Source organism: Sarcophilus harrisii, chromosome 2 (assembly GCF_902635505.1).
Source record: "Sarcophilus harrisii chromosome 2, mSarHar1.11, whole genome shotgun sequence".
Lineage (NCBI taxonomy): Eukaryota > Metazoa > Chordata > Mammalia > Dasyuromorphia > Dasyuridae > Sarcophilus > Sarcophilus harrisii.
In genome coordinates, this window is record NC_045427.1 from 374,843,293 (window position 1) to 374,870,673 (window position 27,381).

The 27,381-nt window shown below is 34.0% G+C and overlaps 1 protein-coding gene across 3 annotated transcripts in view; it reads left to right on the top strand.

Moving 5' to 3' along the window:
• The first annotated feature begins 5,233 nt into the window (after positions 1 to 5,233).
• NDFIP1 (Nedd4 family interacting protein 1) overlaps positions 5,234 to 27,381 on the top strand; it is a 52,426-nt gene continuing 30,278 nt past the window's right edge. Inside the window, exons 1-2 of one of the 3 annotated variants that reach the window (XM_031953463.1) lie at positions 5,234 to 5,253; positions 5,637 to 5,776. In XM_031953463.1, coding sequence (XP_031809323.1) covers positions 5,732 to 5,776 — 45 coding nt within the window. In that variant the 5' untranslated portion in view covers positions 5,234 to 5,253; positions 5,637 to 5,731. Of the gene's footprint in view, positions 5,254 to 5,636; positions 5,777 to 6,355; positions 6,392 to 27,381 lie in introns of those variants that run through there. The other 2 variants (XM_031953464.1, XM_031953465.1) reach the window with 2 other exon arrangements.

Here is a 27,381-nt window from a genome sequence, read left to right on the forward strand (position 1 = left end):
TGTTGATTGGGGTCTTTGCTCTAACTAGTACATGATGTGCATAAATAAAACTGATTCTGTAGCCAGTAGTTTCTTGTTTGTTAAGATAAAGCCAACTACTTTTTTTGATGATACAATTCACAAAAAATTTCTGGAAAAAAGTATGATATATTGATATTAAGGTTTTGATTAGCCAATGAGACTGTGATTTTTCATTTCTTAAGCCAAAAACATATTTACTAAAATTGTTCTTTTTACCATTCTTCTCTGGGCCTACCTTCATATATTGAGATCACAAAGTATAAAGATATGTAAATTATAAATTATTAAAGTATCATATATTTATTATGTATACTTAAAAACAAGTTTATGCAGTAGAGTTTAGTGGTTTAATATGTAATCCTATTTTAAAATTTTATGTTGTACATTGAAATGCTAATTTTATTTTACATTTTAACTTTTTAAAATATTTTTAAAAAGGAAATTATAAATTACATAGGAATTTCCTGATCTGCATTAGTGGAAGGAGTTTTCATATCCCAAAGTTGTCCAAAATGATAAAATTACAAGTTGGACAAAAACAAAAGAAAAACAACTACAACCCTCTCCCCCCACTAGAACAAATAAAAAAAAAATAAAAATGTTCAAGAATTTAGAGTATTTAGGTTTCTGATCTCAGCATGGAAGCTCCATTTTTTATGTCTTTTTACCTCTGTCCATATCTTGCCATAACTCCTCTACTGATACCTACACTGCAGAGGACAACATGTAACCAAATAGATGCAAAGAAAGCTATATACAGGATAAATAAAAAATAATTAAGAGAGAAAAGGTACTAGACTAGAATTTTAGTTGGGCTTCTTAAAGAAAGCTAAGGAGATCAATACTGCAGGGGAACAAGTGGGGTGGGCTTCCTCTAGATCTCTTCATAGTAGATGGCTTCCAGTGGAATGTGTTTCCTATACCCTGGTCATTTCTCTCTCACTACATAACTGGTCCACCATTTTTTTTTTTTTTTTTTTTTTGGTCTTTTTCTGTTAACATTCTTTATGTTTCTTCTCTTGCTCAGTTTTTCATTCAAAATGTGTTACAATTTACTGTGAGTTATTCCATTAATCTCTGGGTGATTTGAAACTTTGTTCTTCAGGAACAGGATATTCTGTGACTTATAGTTATATTATTTCATTGTGTTGATATTTAGTGTTAAAAAAGTAGGTCTGTTTCAGGGAAAATCTTGGCTCAGTATAAGTACTATGCAATTTCCAAGGAGTAATTCAGTTTACTCTTCTCCTATTACTCAATTCTGGTGTCAGTTGATTTTTCATTTGGATAGTTCTAGAATTTGCACATTTAATTGAATATTATAGCCAATAGGCATTATTTCACCACTTAGTTTTTACTGTGTAGATAGTAAGGAATAACTCTTTTGAGTGATTATAACTTTCATTTAGGAGCCTCTGCAATGATATCAGGCTTAATACAATCTATATAATAGGATCCATATATAAAATAATTTGGAGACTTCTCCAGGTCTACAAGCTATCCCTTTTCCATTTAGCAAATACTTTCACAGACTGCCAACATGTACGACAAACTTATGTCCTCTACTTTTATGGTTCTCTTTATAAGAGTCCAGAGAAAAGTTATCTTTGTATGTTCATGGGAGTCACATTGCTGGAAGAGAGTCTTAAAGAAGCATTTTGCTCTACAGAATCAAATGCTTTTGCATGGTCAACAAATAAGCACAGTATCATCCTGTATTTATTATGCCTTTAAGTCAATAATATGACTATAAAGATGTCATTTGTAGAATGATAGTTTGTTAAAGCCTCTCTCTACACTTTTCAAACTTTCATCAAGAAAACCTTTGATATAGGAATCCCAGGCTCTAGGAAAATTCTGTTAATTCATACTTGGTAAGCAGGTTGAGTCTCTAATGAGGGGATTCAAAATATAAGCTTGAGGAGTTGAAGTTTTTTTATAATATTATTGTTTATGAGCCCCAGGTATTTGCTCCCCTTACTATCATGTAACCAGATAACATCTCTTAACCAATTAACATCAATTAGTTTTTACAAAGGATTACTTAGTGAGACTTACTAACAAGTATTGAAATATAACATCAACCCTTCAAAACAAAGATATTGAGAGACCTACTCTCCCTCCTATACACACACTACTTTCTACAAAAATTATCTTCCCCCCTAAACCTTCCTATTACTGCAAAGGGCAATACATCCTCCCAGTCCCTCAGGTTCACTATCTAAGAGTCATCCTACATTTCTGTATATCTCTAACTCCACTATATCCAAGCTGCTACCAAGGCCTGTTGATGTCAACTTTGCAACTTCTTTCAAATTAGCTCCTTTCTTTTCACTGCCACTGATACTACTATAGTGAAGGCCCTCATGGCCTCATGCTTAAATTATTGCAGAAGTCTACTGGTTGTTCTGCCTGACTCAAGTCTCTTCCCATTCCAGTTCATCCTCCATTCAGCGATCTTCCTAAAGCCCAAGTCCTATCATGCTGCTTTCTACTCAATAAACTCCCATGGCTCCCTATTGCCTTTAGGACCATGTACAAAATGCTCTATTTGGCATTCAAAGCCCTTCATTAACCTACCCCTCCTATCTTTCCAGTCTTTTTATATTCCTCTGCATATATTTTTCTCTCCAATGACATTTGCCTCTTGGGTGTTCAACAAACAAGATTATCTCTCTCATCTTCCTTTATGCAAGGAACACTTGTTCCCCTGCACTATTGCTCTCCTTGGCTTCCTTTCAGAAGCAACTAAAATTCTGCCTTCTACAGTAAACCTTAAGTCTAATACCTTTTCTTAATTATTTTTTATTTATCCTGTATATAGCTTGCTTTGGATCTATTTGGTTACATGTTGTCCTCTGCAGTAGTTTAATAAAATTTTTAAAGGCGGAGATTGCCTTTTGCCTCCTTTTGTATCACCTGCATTTAGCTGAGTGTCTGGTATTAAATTTTTTTTGAGGCAATTAGAATTAAGTGACTTTCCCAGGGTCACACAGTGACACAGTGTTAAGTGTCTAAGGCCAATTTTGAACTCAGATTCTCCTGAATTCGGGGCCTGTGTTCTATCCACTGTGCCATCTAGGTGCCCCTGGTACCAATACTTGATACTAATACCTGCCACTAATAAATACTGATTGATCCACTTTGTGCATATCTTGCCTACTTCTAGTTTCCCTCTGCTTCCAAATTATAATAAAACTTGCCCTGAATCCTCCAATGATTAATTCCTTCTTTGAATTAATTCCTAATATACTTTAGAAGATCATAGGATTTAGAGGTGAAGAAACTTTAAAAAACAACTAGTCCAATACCCTCATTGACAGATCATGCAGAGTCCCATAAAAATTAAAAAACTTGCTCAAAGTCATGTGCATTATGAAGAGCAGATCCCGAGTTCAAGCTCAGCTTTCTGATTCCATATTCAATGCTCTTTCCACTGTAGGGCACAATGGACAAGTTATCATTGGGTATTTGATAATATAGGCACAGTGGTTAATGGAAGAGGAGCTGCTCTTGCAATAAGAGTAATCTAGGCTTAAATTCTCCTCCTCCCCATTTCCTGGTCAAGTCTTTTGATTTTTCAATGCCTCAGATAATTTTCTAATCCTACAAAACAGGGGATGATCAGCATTGGCAGAGGGAGTTCCTCAGTTGGTGGATCCTTATGCCACTGAATGAGTGAAAAGTATTTATTCAGCATTCTTGGGCCAAACACTGTGCTAAGTGACAATAGTACAAATACAAAACTGAAGTGGTCACTGACCTCCAGCAGCTTCTATTCTAATGGGGGAGGTGAGAGGACAAATGTAGTAGATAGGGTAGTGTGTTTTAGTTTGGGAAGTAAGGGATGATAAACAATTATCTAGGAGTAATGACAGTATTGATTTGATAACGATTAGTTTCCAAACTGGTAGGTGGGGGAGGGCATGGGAGATGCAGCAGGATAGAAGGCAAAGTCTCTTGGACCGGATGGGATAGTTGTGGATCCAGTACATAGAACCTTAAAACCCCTAGAAAAGTTCTAAAGCCCAAAGGATTACATAAGTCCTTTAGGGCCTGATCTCTAACTTGAGGTTTTTATCAAATAGCAGATAGGATAGATGAAATGACTGATCTGGTTAAGAAAATCCTATAATGGCTCATATTTTAAAACTTGAGTTTATAGAGCTATGTGAGCCAGGTTGAGAAAGAATTCATATTTTCCAGACAAAGAAATTTAGGTGTAGAAAGGTTGTAATTTGCTGAGTCATGTTTGTAAATGTCTAATATTCAAGCCTAGAGACATTGTTCTTCACAAAGCTGCTCCCTAAAAAGTCCCTTTCCACTCAACAATGTGTAATGCATATACAATGTGAACACATACATATATTATATCCACATATATATATATATATTTATATATCCACCTGTTTATATATGGAGGTGGGGTCTTCTGCCTAGTATTTGGAGATCTTGTCTCCTATCTGGTTTATAAGCTCCTCTTGCAGGCAAGAGCTGTAATTTATACTTCTCTTTTAAGGTAACAAAGCACCCATTTGATGAACATAAAAAACGAGAATCTTTAAAACAAAACAAAACAACTCCTTTGATTATAATAGGGCAATCTTTTCCAAGTTGGAAGAGAGATGATCGTGCAGTCTTAAAAGAAAAAAATCGTATTTCTAGGGATAGCTAGTGATAATAGGATTCATTTGTGATGGCTAAGAAGTGATTTGTGAGATCTCTTGCTAAATTCTGGAGAAAATAACATCTCCCTTCTTTTTCCTCGTCCACCATTCAGGGATAGGAACCTCTTCAAGCCTCAGCGATCCCCATAAGTGATGATAATGGTGGTGAAAGATAGGAAGAAGTCAGGAAATCAAGAATGGAGCAGCTGAGACTAGGGAAATAGAGTCAGGGCTGAGAAAAGGCCTGACAAAGGTAGGAAGCTAAGAGTGGCACTTTGAACATGGAGAGGAGGGACAGGGAGAGGAGAGAAAGGTGGGGAGAATAAGAGGCTGAGAAGTACCCTCCATCGTCGCAGAGGTATGGTGGAAGGGTGGAAAGAGGAGAGCAGGAGGGAAAACAGAAAAAGGAGGAGGAACAGAGGGAGGAAAGGGAGGAGGAGAGAGACGAAAACGAGGGGAGAAAGAGGAGGGGGATCAGGCGGAGGGGGAAGACGGAAGGGGAAGGAGAGCGAGCAGGGGGAGAAGGAAGAGAGAGAAGGGGGAACAGAGAGGAGAGGGAGCAGAGGTTAGAAGAAGGGGTAGAGGGGAGTAAGAGAAACAGATTAAAGAAGGAGAGGGAGGAGGGAGGAGAAGGGAGGGAGAGCGAGGAGGAGAAGGGAGGGGAAGCGAGGAGGAGGGCTCGCGCCCGCGCCTAGAAAACAGTGCTGGGAGGGAAGGGGAGGGGAAGTGGCGGGCGGGGGAGGGGAGCGCGGCGCTGCGCTGCGCCGAGCCTTCGTCGGCTGTCTTGGTCTCCGCCTCTTCTCGGAGGGACCTCGGCTGCGCTTGGACAGCTGCTCTGTCAGGCCCTAGGACCGCAGCCCGCACCGAGCCGGAGGAAGCCGCGGCCTCCGAGTGCTTCCCGAAGGGCCGGCCACCGACCCTCGCTTTCCCCATCGCCCCCTTTTTCAGACCTCCCCTCCCCCGCCCGGGACTCCCCGAGAGCAGCCCGCCGCCGCGGCCCAGCTCCGTCCCCGCCGCGGCCCCTCCGCCCTCCCGGCTGCGCCATGGCGGCGGCGGCCGAGCCCAGCAGCGGCAGCAGATACCAGCAGGTGAGCCGCGGCCCGGCCCGCACCCCTCCCGCCCGGAGCTCCGCCCCGCCCTGCCGCCCCTTGGGCCCCGATCTCCCCTCCGGCGGCCGGGCCTGGAACGCGACGCCGGGGCCCTGTAGGCCCGGCGCGGGACGCCCTGGGCCCCGGGCGCTCCCAGCCCAGGATAGATGCGGCGCCCCCTCCCCAACCCTCCCCGGGGGTCCGGACGGACACGGGCTCCCCCAGGGGCGGGCAGGCCCCTTGGTCCGGATGGGCGTCCCGTGAGAAAACTGGCCTCCTTGCTTGCCCCTCCCTCCCTCCCCCCTTTATATGTTTTTCCCTGATGTCAGATTGTCAATTTTTTTTAATGAGGGGGAGGGGGTAGAAACTGATTTGAAAAGAGACTGGGGAGATGGATTGCCATCGGTGCCTGCGCCCAGCGCTCCCTGCTGCGGGAGATGGGATTACTCCTGCCTCAAAGCTGGCTGTTTTTGCCATCCCTCTCTCCCGTTGCTTTAAGGCAATTTGACCGAGAAAAAGAGGGAGAGAGGCAGAAAACCAGAAAGACGGCCTGTAATTTTTTAAGGCCGTCTTTTGTTGCATGTGTCCTCAGAAATGGCGACGTGTCCGTGGAAGGTTTGTATTTTTTTTAAGCACTTGAAAACGATGATGAAAGAAAACACAACTTTCTTTTAACAAACATGGAAGGAAATGAATAGTGGATGGTTGGATCATTATCTAACTGCGGTTTAGAAATGGAGCCTGCAGGAAGAAGGGTGTTTTTTAAAAATGCTTCTGAACCTCATTTTTCTGGAAACGTAGGGAAGCCTAAGGCTCAGTGATGTAGCTCAGCATCTCTTTTAATTGTCATAATACACCTAGATTCTAACTGTGGATGCTTAATTGCAACCGAAATAGCCTGCAGTCTAGTCGTGTTAAAGGATTCTTAATACTAATGTGAATAATAATGCTAAGGATTCCCTATCAAATCAGCATGTTAGATGTTTTCTGTTTCCCAGAATAAGATTAAAACAAGAAGTCCGAACCTTATATAACCCAGTCTTTGTTTTTATTTTCATCGTCTGTATGTTGTTATTTCCTCCATCTCAATTCTCAGGCTATTAAGATGACTTTAGGAATTTAGGTAGCTTGTTGTGTAATTAGGTAGACTGTTGTGGCAGTACAGCCTAGTGTAAATCACTTGACTGGATTAAAAGACCTAAGGCCTAATCTGAAGTGTGGAATAGACTTTATGTGACCTTGGGCAAGTCTTTCTTATGTTTTGTGCCTGGGTGTCTCCATTAATACAAAATTAATAATGATCTATGTCATAAAACTGTTATTAGGATGTTCATTAATCTCGAATTTCCCAAAGATTTGTACTTACTGGCTATTTAAATGTTAACTATGGATTTTTGTAAAAGCCGCATATTTTTCTTTTAATTACCATCTTGATCTTCCCAGGGGCTGTTAGCATGTTAACATTTAGGAAAACTGCAGGCATATTATACTGCATACAGCTGAGTGCAGCATTTCAGTACCTGTGATTTGTCAGGATTTGGTCAATTTTACATAGTAGCATGTTATTTGCACCAATCAGAAAATTGGCATTTCTTTTAAATTTGATATAGTTGATTAAATTTTATCTATCCCTCTGATGAAATAGTAGAAAAGAGAGTGGATGTGTCCATTAATATATTTGAATAGTGTTTTGCCTCTTCATATCTTTATTAAGGACTAAGGGGGAGATCATGTAAATTTAACATCTGGCTGTAAGCATCTTGTCTATTTTTTTTCCTTTGTATCCCCAATGTCTAGCTCATAATAGTTTCTTCATAAATATTTATTGAAGGAATGGATAGTTGGTTGTGGAACGTACATAACTGAGTAGTAGAATATGTGTATATTTTAGGAGGTATTCATTTGAATCTGTTAATATATACTGAAACTAGGATATCCATAATATCTTTTTAAAATAATTTACTAGGAAAAATGTAATTACTATATCATACTACTTGCAATAATTTTTAGAAATTTGTCACTAGAGCTGAGATATCTGATTTCTATTGCTGATTCTGTGGTCATTTTCCCTTAAGTAATTTGTCCACATTTGAAGACTAATAAAGTTTATAAAGAGTTTTGAATTGACTTCCTTGGCTTTAGATCCAGTATAAATTATGTAATGGTGCAGAAGAACTAGGTGGAGATCTGAATTCAAAACCTATCTCTGGCACTAGCTAAGAGAATGAATGAAAAAGTATTTGAGAGCTTATTATATGCAAAGCACTGTGCCTAAAAACAAAGGGAAAAGTAAGACTATCTCTATTTTGGTGGGAGACAATACCTATTGGAGGGATAAATTGGATCCTTAGGCAAGACAGGTTCAATTTCTTGACTGTCATTTTCACAAGTAAATCATCTTTTCTGATGTTGAACCATTCAATACTGCCAGACTTTGATAGTCCGAATTTCATTTTCTTGGACTTCAGGAGTAAAGAGGCAGGGACTGCAGAATTTAATCTGGTAGTTGTCAAGTTGGACAAGAGTTGCTTCCCTGGACAATTTTTTTTTAGGGGTTATAAGAGTAAGAAGGGATGGGTGCTATTGCTCCCTGAAACTCTTGGGCTATTTTCCCTTATGTAATCCTGGACCAGTCACAACCTGTCTGAACCTCAATTTTCTCATCTGCAAAATGAGAATAATATTTTTGGTATATCAAATCAGATATTAGATGTATGTCTAATGTGTATACATGTATACACATAAATTGCTTTGGAACTTAAGATACTTAAAATAATATTTAATATCTACTTGTCTCACATGATTATTTCATGAAGGTCAGATGAAAAAAATTTGTAAAGCATTTTGTAAGTTTTGAAACAATAAATGTAAGATCAGCATTTATTATTTTATATGATAAAAATAGACTGCATAATTTTTGGTTATTTAGGTTTGACTTATGTCCTCCTAACAGAATTGATAGCTTTTTGAGCCAGATGTCAACCTTGAGCTTTAGTCTATTGTCTTTCATTTCTTGATCTTTCATTTGTTGTCTTTCATTTATTGATCTTGAACAATAATTCATCTACTGGAACCTCATCCAAAACTTGTCTTCATCCCTCCCTCTACCTTCCAATATTCTAATTTCTCTGTTTCTGTTGATACTATGCTTGAAATCTCAGTTTACAGGCATTGTTACCTCTACTTTGGAACTTATCTTACAGCCACCTCATTTTTTCTCCTCAAATTGCTACCATCCTAGTTGAGGCCCTCCTTACTTTTTGCTTAAATTAGTGTAGTAATCTCTTAAATGTTTTCTTGCATCTTGTATTTTCATTTTTCAGTCCCTTCATTAAATGGGGGTTCCAAAAGATTCTTCCTAATAAATGTCTAACCATAACCCTGATCTTGCCGGATTGTTCTAACAAGTTCTCTTTTCAAAAAGTTTTAGTGCATCTCAGTTGCCTGCAGTTGGAGAAAAGATAACTCTTAGGTAAGCATTTAAGGCCCTCCAAAATTTGACTCTTAACTTATCTTTTCAGTACTATCTACTACTTGCTCTTGTCAGACTGGACTATTGTCTGTTCCTTGATCTTGATCTGCCTGGAAGATAGTCCTTCTTACATTCTGCTTATGCAAAATCCTTCTTCACGGGCCAAGTCAGGAGCCACTACTTCCATCAAGCTTTAATTCCCATGAACCCTCTTTTCCTGCTGTCTTCAAGTTATCTTTCTAATCTATTACTTTGTCTAAACCAGATACCTTGTATCATACTTATTTGTGTATGTTTTATCATCCCTATTAGATTGTAATCCCCTGGAAGACAGGGACTTCTAAAATTTTTGTATTGGAGCATCACAAGGTTTCTTGAAATATGTAACAACAGAGAAAAAAAGCTTGTTTATTGATCCTCATATCCTTGAAACATAAAGTAAGAAGATAGAAACTTACCAAAAATGTTCATCATCATCATCACCATGGACTTTGTCCTACACAAAATTCATGAAGTCATGTACACAGTAATACTTGAATTGAATTTGGAAGGAAACAACAGAAGGAGGGAATCCTTTTCAGGAATGGGATAGTTAGGCTTAGGGTATCAAGATGTAAACAAGTGCAAGAAGGCTAGACTGTACAGTACAGTATATGGAAGGAAATAATGTATAATAAGGACCGTTTGTGAAAGGCTTTAGATGCCAAACAGAGGACCTAGCATTTTATTCTAGAGGCAGTAGGAAACCTTCGGTATTTGAGAAGATTACATAGGCATTGATTTGAGGAAAATAACTTTTGACAGAATTGTAGGGGATAGATTTTGAGACTGGAAAGCTGTTGTATAGAAGTCTAGTTAGCAGGACATGAAGATATGAATTGGGGTGGTAACTTTCCTTGTAAGTAAAGAGAAAGGGGATGTATGTGAGAAAAATTGTGGAATTGACAAGATTTGGCAAATGTAGGTTTATGGAGTGAAATAGAGGAAGAGTCGATAATATTGCCAAGATGGTAGATGGTGGTACTCTTGAGAGAAATAGGAAATTGAAGTATTTTTGAATTTAGCAGTATGATATATTTCAAGTACTTAAATATTTGTTCAGTTAAATTTAGGGTATTCACATATAATAATGTCATTTAGAGTTAGGATTACAGATTTGGCTCCCTAAAATTGCTTGTATAGAGACTGTTGAATTGAACAATTTAACAAATATTTACTTTTTATTTTTTTCTGGTAGGTTTTTCTAGTTTATGATTGAACTCATATGACAACTAAGGAAATAACATATTCATCTCAAAATAAGATCAGTATGGTTTGATTAGGATGGGTTACAGGCCATCTGGCGTATAGATTCCTTATTTTAAAATTTTATAAGGCATTTCTCTCTAGCTTATGAATGAATTATTGTGTGTGAACCAAGGAAAGAATATATTCACCTTTCTCATAATAACTACCAGTATGATGATTAGGATATTGGCCCAGTTAGACACAGAAGATGTTACAGGATGAAATTTTACAAATCTGTTATGTTAGATTAAAGGATATTTTCATGTTTTATTAGTAATTATGTTTTAAAATTATATGCTGTACTGTTTTCTTGAATTTTCTATAAAAATATAATGATTTGCACATATTAGATTTTTACCATTTGAATTAAAAATGTTCATTTGCTTAGTATATTAGGATTTTATTTTGGCTTAAGGAAGCCTCCTATGAATTTAAAAGAGAATAACTAGGCAAATCTTTGCAGAAGAAAAATTGGTTGTGGTTAGAATTAGTTCCTAATTGAATGTTAGATTTTAAGCCTTTTTTTTTTTTTTTTTTAACACATTGTAAATCATTGCAGTCACATCATGTGTCTTGGAAGCAATTAGCTTTTCTGTTGAGTTTTGGGTTTTGTTTATCACAAATAATAGTTTATTAACTCCTTCGTATAAGAAAATGACCCTACTTTTAGGCTGTTACTAAGGTATTTACTGAATTTTTTTCCACAGTTAGTGATGGATATGGGTTGATTCATTCTCCCTCTCTTATCTTACTTAGTCTTCTGTGTTTAGAGGAGAACTGATTGATAAGGCTCTTAGTTGTAGAAGAGGTATCAGGCAAAAACCAACTGGTTGATAGTGTATTCAAAGCCAGAATCTTGGACTTATTATTAAAAATCGTGCTTTTAACTGAGGTAATAAGCACAGGAAAAAAATAAAGGGAACCCTCAAAGGTAGTTTTGCATTTCTGAATTCTATATTTTTCTTAGTCGTCTTATCTAATTAGAGGAAAAAATAAAACTTGTCTCAAAAATTTCTTTGTTACTATTCTTTAAAAAATGTCCTGAATTTATATATAGCTCCCCTATTATGCTTTTATATTTAGCTCTTTAAAAGATTGGTTTCAGTTTACTTAATTGACTCTTTCTCTTTATTTTATCCTTGAACTGAGCTATAGTAATACAACATTTTGGGAAGAAGATGGTAGTCATTTTGATAGCTGTTCTTTTCAAATTGTTAACAGATTAATGGTTTAGTAAGTTCCTTTAAAATAATTTTATTCCAGTAGACAAAACATTTAGTGAATAGCAGTTTGTAAGGATTTTTATATTTTTCAACTTTTCAATTTTGTATTTAGTTTAGCAGAAAATAGAATGTATGATTATATTCTTATGCATAGCTTAAATTCATAAAAGATTGTAACTTATAAAATTACTTGCACGATGAAACAACAGTTTGAAAATGCAGTGATTATTAGTATCAAGAAAGACATAAAACTTATATACATATCCCTACCAAAAATCCTACTACCATGTAAGATTGAATCAGGGTATAATTGAAATGAAAGCAGAATTCCCTGTAGAAGTGGTGAAATCCTTTAGCTATATGTTTGGATGATATTATTTTGATTACTTTAACCCCTGGAACATTAAAGAGTCTCTTAAGTAACATGCATAATCTTTCTAAAGAATAGAAAATAACTATTCCGTAGGAAAAATCCAAGAGGATGAAGTGTGCTAGTTGTCCCTATGATCACATGCATTTGAATGAAAAAACTGATCCACATAGGAACTTATCCATTAGTATATATAGTTTAGCACAGACATTTCAGATGAACAGTAAACACATCCCAGAATTGGATTTAAGAAAGGAGAAAAGACTGCATTGAATTTGGGAAATTTCATAGTGTTTTTTAATGAGCTCCTATTTCTCTTTTTAAAAGGTCCATTTTTAAATAGTAGTATTCCTTTGGTAATGATATAGTGGTGGTCTGAGTCATGAAATAGTGTCCCTGAAGAATTAAAATGTGGGTTACCAAAGGACAATGGAGTGGTGCATGATAGAAATGAATAGATTGCAACATATTATTCATGAAGAATTGTCTAAAAGAGATAACATTTTAATAAATCTTCTAAAGGAAGAAAAGGAGGTTTTGATAATTAAATAGGGAGAGTTAGGAAGTAGGAGTGGATAAACTAACAAATTGAGCCACCACCATATGCTTCCTATTAACTTTTAAAAGTGCCACCAATCTTTCCAATTTCTTAAGCTTGTAACCTCAATATCATCCTCAAGTCCTCAATGTCATTTACTTTACATATTAAATCAGTTGCTAAAACTTGTCATTTCTTTCTTCAGTATCTCTGGGATATATTTTCTTCTCTGCTCATACAGCTATTCTTCTTTTTTAGTCTTTAATTATCTTTCACTAGAATTATTATAATAGATTTCTAATTGATCTCCTAGCCTCAAGTTTCTCCCTACTAAAATCTATCCTTCCTCCTAGTGGTGTCCAAACTTATAGAAATGATCTCTGTAGTCTGCATATTGGCTTAGAAAACTACAAATTAATATGATCTTTGTTGTGTTTTTTATTTTGTTAAACACTTTTCAATCATGCCTAAAATTATTTATTTGTAACATTGCAGTCATTTAAAATTGTTTTTTGTTAATAAATTCTTCCCCTTCCACATCTCTCTTTTCCATTGAAAAGCCAAGCGACATACAAATATTATATTTTAAGTCAGGTATATAACATTTCTATAATTGGCCATGTTGCCAAAAAAAAAAAAATAAGTGAAAAGCAAGAAACAGAAAATGAACCAAAGTTTCACTTTGGTTTCTCAGTTTATCAGTTCTCTCTATGGTGGTGGATAGTATTTTTCATCATAGATCATTTGGAATTATTAGATGATGGTTGATCAGTGTAGCTGAGTCTTTCTTAGTTCTAGCAGTTTGTTATTACTGTATACAATGTTCTCACTTCACTTTGCATCAGTTCATTGTTTTATCACGTTTTTCTGAAAGCATATGGCTAGTCATTTCTTACAGCACAATAGTATTCCATCACAATCATATGCCTCAATTTATTCAGCCATTTCTCCAAGTGATGGCTGTCCCTTCAATATTAAGTTCTTTGCCACTAAAATGAGAACTGCTACAAAGATTTTTGTGTACATATAGGTAATTTTCTTTGAGGTGGTATCGCATTCAAAGGGAATGCAATTTTATAACTCTTTGGGCATAGTTCCAAATTTATAGCCTTTTGGGAATACTTCCAAATTGTTTACTAGAATGGTTGAACCAGTTAACAACAAGAGTTACTCACATAGTCCCTTAGAAGAATTAATCACATAATTCCTTGGAAGAATTACACAATTTGGAAGACCATCCACATTAACAATACCATTGGATCTATTAGCGCTAATTTTTACTCTGCTATTAGCTTTATAAAGGCAGTTATTGTGATGAAGTGCCCAGGCAAAAGAAAAACAGGGCAGCCAAAATTATGAAGTTTTAAGAGTGTTTATTGCTAGGTAGTGACTGAACCCCATCACCAACACTGGAGGGGTCAGTAATGAGTGGCCTCAGGGTTATATATTTATAGAAAGAAGAGAGAGATCAGAATGTTTCTTGATACATTTGTTGTAATAAAGGAATTTCTATTCTAAACAGGAGGCAAAAAAAAAAAATTATCACTCTAAGGGGGTCATTCTCAGGCAGCCGCAAGCAGCATTTCTTATCAGTTGTCAAGGTCTCAGGATTCTCAGGACAGTACATCTGGGTTGTTAAAAATGCCATCTGCATTAGGGAGTGAAGAACTAGTAATAAACTTCTAACTACAAAGATTCAAGATTATGTTTCTCACGGTCCCATTTGGGGTGCTTTTCCACTTCAGTCAGATATCATTCAGTATGTTTTCCTGTTATACTTAGGGTTGCCTTATTTTTCTGAGCAGTATAGGTAGTTACAAGTTTCAAATATTAACTAAAAATGCTGACTAGGTTCAAGGACATTTTTAGTAAAATATTTACTAATTGGTTAAAACAATTCCTTCCCCTTGTGCAATATTTATCAATCCCTCGGGCAATATGACACATTTTTTTTTTTGGCCCTGCTGTCTTTTTTGGTATAATATAAAGTCAGTAGTTAATATAAATGTAAGCTTAAAAGAAAATAGTCAACCAATATCATATTTAATCAAGAAAAATAATTAAGATATATTAGAAAAAACTTGAAATTGTTGTGGGGTCAAGAGGTATTTTTTGAAACCAGGAATTCAAATTCTTCTTCTGAGGGCAGTGAGGTGGTGCAATGGATCGAGTACCAGCCCTGAAGTCAGGAGGACCTGAGTTCAAATCTGGTCTCAGATACTTAACACTTTTTAGCTCTGTGACCCTGGGCAAGTCATTTAACCCTAATTTACCACACCAAAAAAAAAAATATATATATATATATATATATATATACACACCTCAGAACACTTTGACAAAAAAAAAAAAGAATCCTGATTATGATATGCTGGGTGTATGAACTTGGCCAAATTACCTACCCTTTTAGTACTTATAAGATTCTTAGATTAAATTGCAGAGAAGATGCTGACCTTAATAGAAGGGAGTTTTCAGAAGAAGATACCAAATTAATGAAGTTAGTCTCATATCCAATCTTTCCCTACTTACTTAATTTTATATTTAACTTAAATGTTTGGATGCATTTTGAAACTATGATTACACTCTAGATAAAAATATTTGGGGAATATATGAAATTCAGCAAATAAAATTCTTCTAATTGTATTGAAACGAACTATGTTCTGAGATTCCTTTCAGAGCTGACTTTCTGTGTTCATAGTACCGTACTACTTCTGTTTTATCTCCGCTGGCACTTTGTAGCTGTGTGATCTCATGTAAAAAGTCAGTTGTCTCTCTGCTTTTGATTCCTTAATTGTAAAATGAGAATAATAATAAATAGCATCAACTTTCCAGGGTTGTTGGGAGGATCACAAGACAATATTTTTAAAAGTACTTAGAACAGTTATCTGAAATAGTAGATACCCATATAAATAATAGCTATTATTTTATGATCTAAGATCTCCCTCCTTCCCAAAGTTTTGTGTTTGGGAGAAAATATATAGTCCTAATTCTTGGGAGGGTTGTTTTGGAGGGAAGCTTACTCTGAGGGTTGTTTGTATTTGAATTCTCATTAGAAATTTAAACGAGGAAAATATCAATATTAAGTATCTCAATATTTCTGGAGAACAAACGTTTTCCAGATGACTAGCTAGATTTCTGCTTTAGGTACAGATTGGCTAGATAATCTAGAATATTCCTCCTAGGTCTGAAATTTTGTGATTCTGAGAGTAATAGCCTGCTGACATTTATAAAACATTTTATGATTTATCAAATACATATACTCTCTCATTTGATCCTCACAATAACTGAGATAAGGAATATCTTACTTTTACAGCTGAAACTTGAAGTACTTAAGTAACTTTTCTGGACATCAAAACAGAAAAACTCACACATTAGTTAATCTATGTGGGCCTTTGTGTCCTAATTTTATTTTATTTTATTTTTTTCTTTTTTTGTGTGTGTCCTAATTTTAAAAATAAACAAAATAACAAAGAAGGTCTATTCAGTATATTTTATAAAACTTTATCTTAAAAGCAATTATGTAGCCATGAGAGTGGTACATTTGGGGAAGAGCGAGTTAGTCTTGGTTAACTTGGTCAACTAATCTTGGTTATTCTTGTAAAAAAATGTTATTTGGTTTCAAAGCAATATAATAAATCTGAAACAGGAATATTCATTAATAGTTAGAAGCAATTAACAACTTGGAAAGTATTTTTCAAAGTTTCTCATTTTTTGCAAAAGGGAGGATTGCTAAATCATTGATTTTTATATATTCTTGGCCCTGTATTTGGCTTCCTGAGATTTTTTTTAGAAAATTCACCCAGTTTCTATGGTAACCGAACATGGTCGTATGATTTGAAGAGGGTTATCTGCAGTCATATTGAATCTTATGCGTCAGCAACAAGAGACTCTTCAGTAAAATGTTGTCCTTGTGTGGCTGACAGGGAATTTGCACAGTATAGTTAAAATATACTTAAAATTTCTACTTGATTATGTTAATATATAGGGGGTCATTAGCTGAGAGATTTTTTTTCTTTACTTTTTTTTGCATCATTAGTCTTGACTTAGGTAAATGAATTAACATTACCAATGGTTTTTTGAACATTGAGTCTCATGAATTTCAGTAAGGTTGATAGAATTCAGTTCTAACCAAAATGGCCGGCTAAATAAAAGACAAACCAAAAAAATGAAGCCATCTCTAATTTTTAGATAGCTTGAAAGAAGTTTATATATTTTAAATAAATTTTAGTGTTATGATTTTTTAAGGTTTAACATTTTGCCTTCCCTAAATGTATAACAAAAGAAAATCTGTGATAATTTACATATATATTTGTATATATTTAGATACATATTCATATTTTATATACTTGTACATATTTAAAATTAGTTCTGACTACATTTTCTCTGGATTAAAATATAGATTCCTCAGCTTGGCATTTAAAGATTTTCACTTGCTCTGATTCCTCTCTCCCATCATGATTCATAAAGCAATGTGTATCTTAAAAAATAAATTAAAAAAAAAAAGACTTTCACAATTTACTTTCACCTAAATTGATCTTGTTATCCCTTGAAGTTGGCATTCTGTCACACTTCTACCTTTGTATAGACTGTCCCCTATGCCTGAACTATATTCCCTTAATTTAACAGCTTAGACTTTTCCATTCAGCTCATATGACTAACCTGTATGTGTAGGAAGGCTTTCTTGATCCTGCTAAATATAATTGGTCTCTGTCCCTTAAAATTATCCTGTGTATACTTAACTTTTTACATGTAAACTACACTATAAACTTAAATAAAATGTAAATCCTTGAATGTAGGAAGTATTTTGTTTTTGTCTTTGGCAAAAATAAGACAATATAATAATATACTTAATGGAAAGTTAATTGTCCTTAAAACAAAGGAAGATTGGGTTCATTTGTTGCTTCTGACACATATATGCATATGACACATATATGACTCTGGATAAGTAACTTAATTTCTCAAGAATCTAGACAGTTCTCTGTTAAGTCTACATTGGTAGCAGGCGTTTTGCTACCTGGGAGTTAGGAGTACCTGTAATGAAATTACAGGTTTAGTTTCTAGCCCTTCTGTCTGCTTGTGTTCTTCAGATCCCAGTAATACCTTGAATGTAGTGTTTAATAATGGTTGGATTGGATTGGAAAGTGAGATGTAAAAGAGAAGGGAAAGGTTAGAAAAGAGTATTTAAAAGAAACATTTTCTATCTGCTAAGATAAATATGGAAGTATTCTTCCAGCAAAATGTATTCTAGTTATTACTTAGATCCTTTGCTTTGTTCCTGATGTTATATTATAACCAGTAGTTTGAAGGGGCCTGGCATGGAAAAAAAAATCTCCAATTTATTTTAGCATTCTTTGGAATTGTTCTTGGAATGCCTCAGATTTTGAGTGATTGTTTTTCCACATCCAGAAGCTTTTTATTTGTAGGAATAAGAGTGACAGAAAAGTACTTGACTTTTGCATCAGGTATTTTTTTCCTGACTTTTCTATGATGATGCTAATAGGTGATATTAGCATCAGTTTTGGGAATATTTTAAAATTTTATTTTGGACATATATATGTTTTAATGTTTTGATAATAGGAAAGAATTAGAGAATCGTGTTTTAAATTTCTCCTAAAATTCATATTTTCATTTGGGATGTTTTTATTTCAGTTCTAATTAAAGAAGATGCTCTTTAGACTATTTTTATTATCATTTACTTGGAAATATTTTAAATGTTGAATATAGTTCAGAAAAATGTTTTAATAATTTTTATTTAATTTTAAAATTTTAAATATTTCCCCATGACATTGTTATTTATTTTATAGTGAAATGCATAGAATTTTTAAAAATAGCCATTTATTAAGTTGCTGAAAAATTTGTGAAAAAATGAAATCTGAAGGTAAACTAAATGAGTGAAGGAAATAATTCCATACTTAAAATCTCTTTCTGTTCAATAATTTAACTTTGTGTTCTCCTTTAAACTGGGAGGCAACTTTGCAAAGTGATGAATAAAGAGAGTTGGGCTTAAAGGCAGAAAAATCAGGATTCAGCTGCTGCCTCAGACATATTCTAGTCATGTTCCCTTAGAGAAGGTATTATCTATTGTCTGGATTTCAGGATCATAGTCAGTCAAGAATTTATTACTGACTTACCTTGTGTCAAATACTATCCTTGTATAGAGAGGAAAAAAACAAACAAGGCTTTGCTCTTAAGGACCTTACAGAAGAAGAAACAACACATTTATTTATTTAGATTTTATTTTAATAGTATTTTATTTCTCCAAATACATATAAAGATAGTTTGCAACTTTCGTTTTGGTAAGATTTTGTGTTTCAATTTTTTTTCTCCCTCACCTCTTTTCTTACCTCCCTCTTCCTCATGCCAGGAAGCAGTCTGATGTAGGTTATATGTGTATATTCATTTTTAGCCTATTTCCATATGAATCATTGGGAAAGGAAAATCAGAAAAAAAGGGAAAAACCACAAGAGAGAAAAAAAAATATTTCAACCTTCATTAGCTCCATAGTTTTTTTTTTTTGTAATTGCCTTGAATCACCTCATTGTTGAAAAGAGTCAGATCCATCACAGTTGACTGTCACATGATCATGTTGTTACTTGTACAATGTTCTCTTGGTTCTGCTCACTTCACACATGTCATCAATTCATATAAGTCTTTTCAGACTTTTCTTAAATCATTTTGCTGATCATTTCTTACAGAACAATTATATTCTATTACATTCATATACCATAACTTACTCAACCATTCCCCAGTTGATGGGCATCCACTCAAGTTCTAGTTTCTTGCCACCACAAAAAGATCTGCTACAAACATTTTTGTACATGGGAGTCGGTCCTCTTGATTTGTTTGGGACACAAATCCACTAGTGGCAATGCTGGGACAAAGTGTATGCACAGTTTTATAGCTCTTTGGGCATAGAACAACATATTTAAGTCAGTACATCTAAGACATATACAAAATAGATGGAAAGACCATCATTGAAGAGGTCAGTAGCAGTTGAAAGGATTGTGAAGTGCTCCATCTAGCAGATGAGGATTGAATTGTCTCAGGTTCAGAATTGGAGGGACTTGAAAGGCCATCTTATCTACACAGATGAGGAAACTGAAGGCTGTAGAGGTTGGGACTTGGCTAGAATCGTATGGATGACATAGGAATCCAGATCCTCAGATTCTTCTTTTCACTGCAGTGTTCTTGTGTGGTAACCTCGTTGCTCCCGTCTCAAGTCTCTTCCCTCTCCATCCTACATAATAATTGGGTTTGTAGCTCTGACTTTTGTCTCTCCTGTATTCAGTAATTCCTCTGTTTGGCAATTGAGGACCCATAATCTGCTTTTACACTCCTTTAGCCTCATTATAAATTATTTTTACCTTTCCCATAATTGAGCCAAACTCAACTTCTTATTGTTCCTCATACATACCCCCTATCTCTACTTTTTACTCTGACTGCAGTTTGGCTGTCTTCTATACCTGTTATGCATACCTAAATCACCCTTTTTAGAATCCTTTGTTTTTTCAAAACTTTGCTTAAGTCCTACCTATTATGTGAAGCTTTTTTTTTTTTTAATCCCTCCCCAAAAAACAAACAAAAAACTTTTATATTTATTCTCTACATACTTATTAATGTAAATGTCATCTTCCCTTTGAAATGAATGCCTGGGCAAGAGAAAATACAGGACAGCCAAAATAATGTAAATTTAAGAGCATTTATTGCTAGCTGGCCAGCAACTGAGCCAGAACAGGGGAATCAGCCCTGAGCAGTTTTGGGGACCCATGTTTATAGAAGAAAACCACAGGAATGCTCTAAAACATTTATCACACTAATTCCATTCCCAGACAGGAGGCAAAGGTTAACAAGGAGACAATATTTCTTTAAGTTTTATGCTTGTGAAGTAATCAAAGTTTTTGGTGATAGATAAGATTTAACGTGGCACATCTGGGGGCCATGTGTGCCTGCAGTTGGAAACAAAAAATACCACCTGCATTAGGGAGGGAAAAGCTGGTAACATAGTTCTCACTACAGACAGAGTTCAAACAAAGATAATATTCTCACCGTCTCAGGAGTAAGGGACAGGGGTTGGTGTCCTTCCATTTCATCTTTGCCTTCCCCTTTCCTCCTTAGGGTAAGCTTTCTTGAGGCTGTTTCATTTTTCTCTTAGTTTCTCCATCACCTAATACATTATCTGGCATATGAAGGACATAGAATCATAAATTTAGACCTAGAAGGACATTTGTCCCCTAGAAGGGACATTTTAGGGTTAAGTCCAACATTTTCATTTTATAGATTAGGTAATTGAGACTTAGTGAGATTGAGAACTTGTTCAAGGCCATACAACTAATAAATGACTGAGACTGGATACTTTCCAGTACATTATACTGTTTTTGATGAAATTATAGGTCTTTACTAGATTTTTTTTCCCCACTTCACAAATATTTTTCTTAAGGGAACACATTATTTTAGGCAGCATACCTTTTTTAAAAAAGGAAAACAAAGAAATATTTTGCCCTTACAGTTTTGCAAATTAGGAAGTAATTCTTGAACATAGATGTCTCTTAGTGCAAAGCTTCTTAAACTGTGGGTTATATCTTCTATGGGGTTGAGTAACAGTGGGGATTACAAAATTGTGATTTATTATCAGTAAATGTTTGATTTGTACATCTGTTTTTCATACCTATATACCTGGAGTCGCATAAAAATTTCTTGGGTGAAAAGGGGGCCACAAGTAGAAAAAGTTTAAGAATCCCTGTAGTGTAGAATGTGACATAATTGAAAGGTTGTATTAGTGAAGACTGTGAATTTTGTCCTTTCCATTTTCATTCAGGTTTTATTTTACAATTTTTTACTTTTTATAAATAAGAGTTATATATAGGTAAAATTAAAGCACTCTTAAGTGGATATTATGAACTTTTTATAACTTACTGAAAAGTTTACAAATGATTTATAGTCTGTTGAATTTTTTGTTTTTCTTTTCTTGTTTACATATTTTAGTATGTATATTTTTCATTGGAAGTTAAAATTTGTTCTTTTCTGAACCATATCTTTTAAAAACCCAGATTTTCCTTTTTCTGAAAGGAATTAAAGGGGAAAAAGGATATCACATGCCACTTCAGGTGGAAAATATTGGCCTACTATCATCATGGCATTGCTAGTCTCTGTGAAAACCGATGATTCATTTTTCCTACCACAAAACCCTTCGTTGTTTCTTTAATGAACACTTAGATTTTGGTGATGAATTCAAGAGCATCTTTGTGTTAATGCAAAGAAAATTTTGTTTCATTTTCACTTAGTGGAAATTAGCTTATTAAGATTGTTTTAAATATAATTTAATATTTCCATGTACTGAAATAGAGAAAATAACTCTACATTGTTAACTTTGTAAAAATATGGCTTATTTTTTAGGTCTTTTTGTCTCTTTCATCTGTCAGCCTAAAAAGGCCCAATAACTTTTTTTCCCTTTCCTTTCAAAATTGTTTTCCTTGACCTTTATTTAGTTTTTGTGCATTAAAACTGTATGTGTGTTATTGTGAAAAAAGTAATGAGATTAATTTCATTTAATTTAAATTCATTGCTAAGATAATGGAACATTGACTGCCTTATCTCCAATATTATAGAATGAGGTTTCAATGCTTGTTTTTAAAGAAATTAAAGATGATTTTGCTACATAATCTGCTTTTCAGAGAAATTCACTAATTAAGAATGTGATCTCTTGGAAATGAAGTATGTAGGCCCATTGGGAAAATTTGTGTATGTTCAAGTTGAACAATTGGGAGAGAGTTTTTCATAGTTAATAAATATATAAAATAAATATATGTTACTATTATACTAAAAAAGTAAAAAGTTGAAAGATAATCTTTTAGTAATTTTGGAGATAGAGTAGTAATTTAGAAAACATCCCTAAATTATTATGAAGTCTTGGGCAAGAAGCTGAAGACTTTAGAAGGACAGGTATTATTTTCATGTTATCTATATATCTCTACCAAGCTAGACACAATAGAGAAAGAATATCAGTAGAGAATTGGCTTTAATTTACAAGAGACAAAATCTCATGTAGGTTAATTAAAGCTCTGTTCTTGACATGCTGAATCTGATGAATACAAAATTCAAAAAAGAAACAAAAAATAAAACTCAAAACCTCAAGTGTCTGTTTTCTCATTTACGAGGTATGAATAACAGGCAAGGTAAACTAGCTTTCATGAAGGATTGTTTCTCTGAAACCTAACTGAATGGGAGGGGACTTATTGAAATAGTACTCTGGAAGGGTATATTTTGCTCAGATGGAATAGGATAGCTATAATGGGTGATAGAGTAGCATTGTATATTATTTCTCACATAAGTGTGAGAAAATTCAGGAAAGGAGGAAGCATGGTGAAGATTATTTGGATTGATAATAATAGTAATAATAACATTTATATAATACTTCAAAGAAAATTTTTTTTTCAAATCCAGTAACTTTTCCACTTCATAAAATCTTTGGTTTTGAAGAACTGTTGAATTCAGGACTGAACTTTATTGATTTAATTTTTCTACTTTTAAAAACTTAAAATTTTGATGACTTTTAAATCATTGTATTTAATATACCTCCAGTTATATTTCTTATATCAGATAATAAAACTTAATCTTCTTATGTCCTGAAAAAATTAATCACACTTTAAGCAAAAGAGTAGATTATTCAAGCAAAACTGCCTTATATCTTTAAAATTTTTTAATTACTATAAGCATCAAAATCCTCCTCTGAAGTTAAATATTTTTATGTCACAAAAATTTTTTTCAAAAGCAATCAGAAATATTTCCTACCTAGCAAAAATCACAGGTTATCACAGTTAATTTTAATTTACAATTAATGTACATGACTCCAATTACTTTAGATTTCAAAAGGGAGAGAAATAAGAAAGGGCTTTGTAAATTCAAGTTTCATTTTATTTGACATATAATGTTTGGGTTTTATTTGTAAATAAAGTGATTTTCCCAGTCTTATTTCTAAATAAGTTACATACAATAGATCTAGTGTTCTTAATGTTGCCTTTCTTATTAGTAGTGCTTGCTAGTGTAGCACAGGACTGGAAACAAGGGATGGCAGATGGCAAATAGGTGAATTATGGTGTATGAATGTAATGGGTAGAATATTATTGTACCAAAGAAATGACAAAAGGGGTAATTTATAATCTTGGAAAGATATATATGAACCAATGTAGAATAGTGAGCAGTGTAAAAGAGTTTATACAGTATTCAATGTATTAAAAAAAATTGGGTGAAAGTGGTGATCAGTCATGACTCTGAAAGACTAATGATACAGTATGCTCTCCATCTTCTGACATAGTGATGGACTAAAGATTTAAAAAAAAATACATTTTTGTATTTGGCCAATATAAGACTTAGTTTTGCTTGACTATACTTTTTTTCCCCTAACTATGCTTATTTGTTACAAAGGAGATTAATGATAACCAAAAGAAGGAGAAAAGAAAGATGTGTTGAAGTAGTTTTTTTAGAATGCAAAAAAAAAAACCAGAAGGAAGTTCAGAGGGTGAAAAGACATAGCTTTGAAACTAATTACTGAATTCATTATGTTGAAAAATACAAGCAGTATGGAATAGAGATGCAATTTAAAAGTTATTTTTGGCTTTTTTCTTTCTGTATATGGAAATGTTCATTTTGTTAGTGTTTGTCAAAGTAATAAAACAATTATTTTAAAAGAAGGGATGATGCTAACCTAAACAGAGTAGTTGAAAATGAAATTTAACTTATAAAAATATGAACTAAATAAGTTATTCAAATAATTTTCCAGCAGAAATTGTTAACTGTGATAGTAACATTTCAAAGTCAAAGAAAAAAATGATTGTTACCTGTTTCATTTCAAAGGGTTTTTCCATTTCTTTGTTACTAAATCTGTACAGTTGAGATGGTAACATTTCACATTCAGCATCTTGCAAAAGGGTCCAAAAAACCCCCCAAATAAATCATGTTTTAAACTCTTGTAGAACTTACACTGAGTCACATTTTATAGCTACAAAGCAGCAATATTTCATGTTGGGTCTTTGCTTGTTAGTCTGCCCAAATCTAGTTTAAAATTCTCATGTGTATGTATTTATGTATGCATGCAATAGCAAATTGTCATGCTTCATACATATTAGCTTACATGTTAAAATATAGTACTAATTCTTAAAAATGAATATTGAAAACTGTCTTTACTTGTATTTGGAAAAATAAAATACTATTGAGAAAATATAACATGATACAATACAAATGCATTGCCACCAATATGAAACAGTAGGATTAGCAGAGAAAATCTTTTTGAGTCATTCACTGCAAAGTTGTCTTATATATATGTGCCATGAATGACTAAAGATGATTAGATAAAAACACATATCCAACTTAATCTAAGCTAAATCACTCTTAGAAAAATAAGCCAAAGCAATTTATTGCAAGAACAATTTCATCATTTTTTACTCAAGAGTTGAACATAACGGCAGTGTGAGTGAGGTGTGACTAAAGAATCCTGGACTTGAAATCAAGAAAACATAGTTTAAATTCTGTGTGAAAATGCATGCTATGTATTCTAGGTATTTAACCTAGGCTCCCTGAGCCTTAGATTCCTTATCTGTAAAGTATCAAGATTTAAGCTTGATGCTTTTTAGGGTCCTTTCTATCTTCTAAGCTATGATCCCATGATCTGTGGATAGTGAATTGATAGCCAATTGATAGAATCTTTATCTATAAAATTGTTTGTAAAATCTTAAGGATATGGGTAATTAAAAATTTATGTATACATAATATTTCATAATAAATAGGGGGAAGCAGTAGAGAGAAAAACTATTTTAAAGAAATTTGTTGAAACAACTGTCCTCCTGAGAACAAGACGTTTCAGAATGAAACTAGAAGAAATATAAGATGGAAAAGGATCTATAAAGTTTTTTATAAGTTCTTTTTATTTACTATTCAGGACAATGAAACGACTATATTTGCACTCTATAAAGGAAATTACTAATTAGATATATGTTAATGAATAATATATAATACCACAGTGCTAAGTTTTAGGTATTAAGTTTTTGAGCTGTGACTGTGGTGCTTGATTAGATAAATCTATGTGAAATTTGAATACACTAAAAGAAAACTGTTTTATTTCCCTAAATTTATTTTTCAGAACTTTTTACCCTTGCACTTAATCCTACATCCTTCCACCTTCCTACTTCACCTCACTCCCTTTATAGACAGAACTCTTTGAGACAAAATCTGTGATCACATTTATCTTTTATCTTCTTAACCTTAATACTGTACCTTGTACATAGTATATTCATTTATTTTTTTTTTTTCAGTTTTAAAATTCTAATTATCAATTTATTTATTTATTTCCCCCCCCAGTTCTGTAAATTCTTTTTTATTTTTTTATTTTTATATTTATTTATTTTTTTAATTTAATAGCCTTTTATTTACAGGTTATATGTATGGGTAACTTTACAGCATTGACAATTGCCAAACTTCTTGTTCCAATTTTTCCCCTCTTACCTCCCACCCCCTCCCCCAGATGGCAGGATGACCAGTAGATGTTAAATATATTAAAATATAAATTAGATACACAATAAGTATACATGACCAAACTGTTATTTTGCTTGTACATAGTATATTTAATAAATATTTGTTGAATTTGGATAAAATGGAGATACTAATATCACTATAGTGAGATTGTTGTACTTCCTATTAAAATGAGCATTATATTATATTTTCAAAAAGAAGACAAGTTTTTTTGAGGAGGTGGGAATATTTATTCTTAGAAATCTCAGTTGTTCAGTTGAGATGATCATATATTTCTGTTTTAAAGATTATTGGGAAACTTGTCTCCTATAATTAGTGGCATTGAATGTAAAATTTTTTGTTTTCTGTGGACTTAAGTAGTTTCAAGGAGAATTGTTATGCAGCTGTATTATGCAAAGTCACTAATGTTTTCTTTTACCATCTTCATAAGATAAAAATAATGAAGTTTAGAAGCAACTATTTGAACTTAATTAAGGATTCATTGTTAGATATTGCCCCATCAAGAAAGCAATAATATTCTAGGATTTAGAACTAGAAGAGATCTCAGAGATGACCTCCTCTCCTAAGAACTCAAGGGGATAAAACCACAAATCTTTTGATGTATTCAAGTTCTGCATATTAAGGCAATATTATTAAAAATGTTTTTTAAAATTATCTATATTGCTTTATTGCAAAACAATGGAGTTTGGGATGGTACCTTTCCCCTTGAAAGATTTTACAAGAATGGGAAAGGAAAAGTATATGGAACATTGGACTATCCCCTTTTTGCCTTCCTGGAACTTAATTCACCTAGAGCTTGAAATGTTTGTCAGAACAATGGGCACTCAGCAGGTTCTCACTACAGAATCTAATTAAGGTAAATATTTGCATTTTTATGTGAAGATTTGAATCTTTGTATTTTGTGGAGTTATTTTTTATATATAGATATTCTTAACAGTTTTATAAAATTGATTTTTGGTTAAAATTAATTAATTCAAACTTTATCTTGATTCAAGTTTAATGTTAGAGATGGGATCTTTGGAAGTGGCAGTAAGCCCCTAATAACTGGTCCTGCTTATAGTCTAGCCCTTATCATGAGGGAACCGGCTCTTGAGGAGAAGGGAAAAGCTTTCTTTATCTCTTGCCAGCCCTCTCTCAGAGGTCAGGCAAGCCCCTAACTGAATCCTTAGCTTTCATGCTGAGAATTAACTCCTGTGG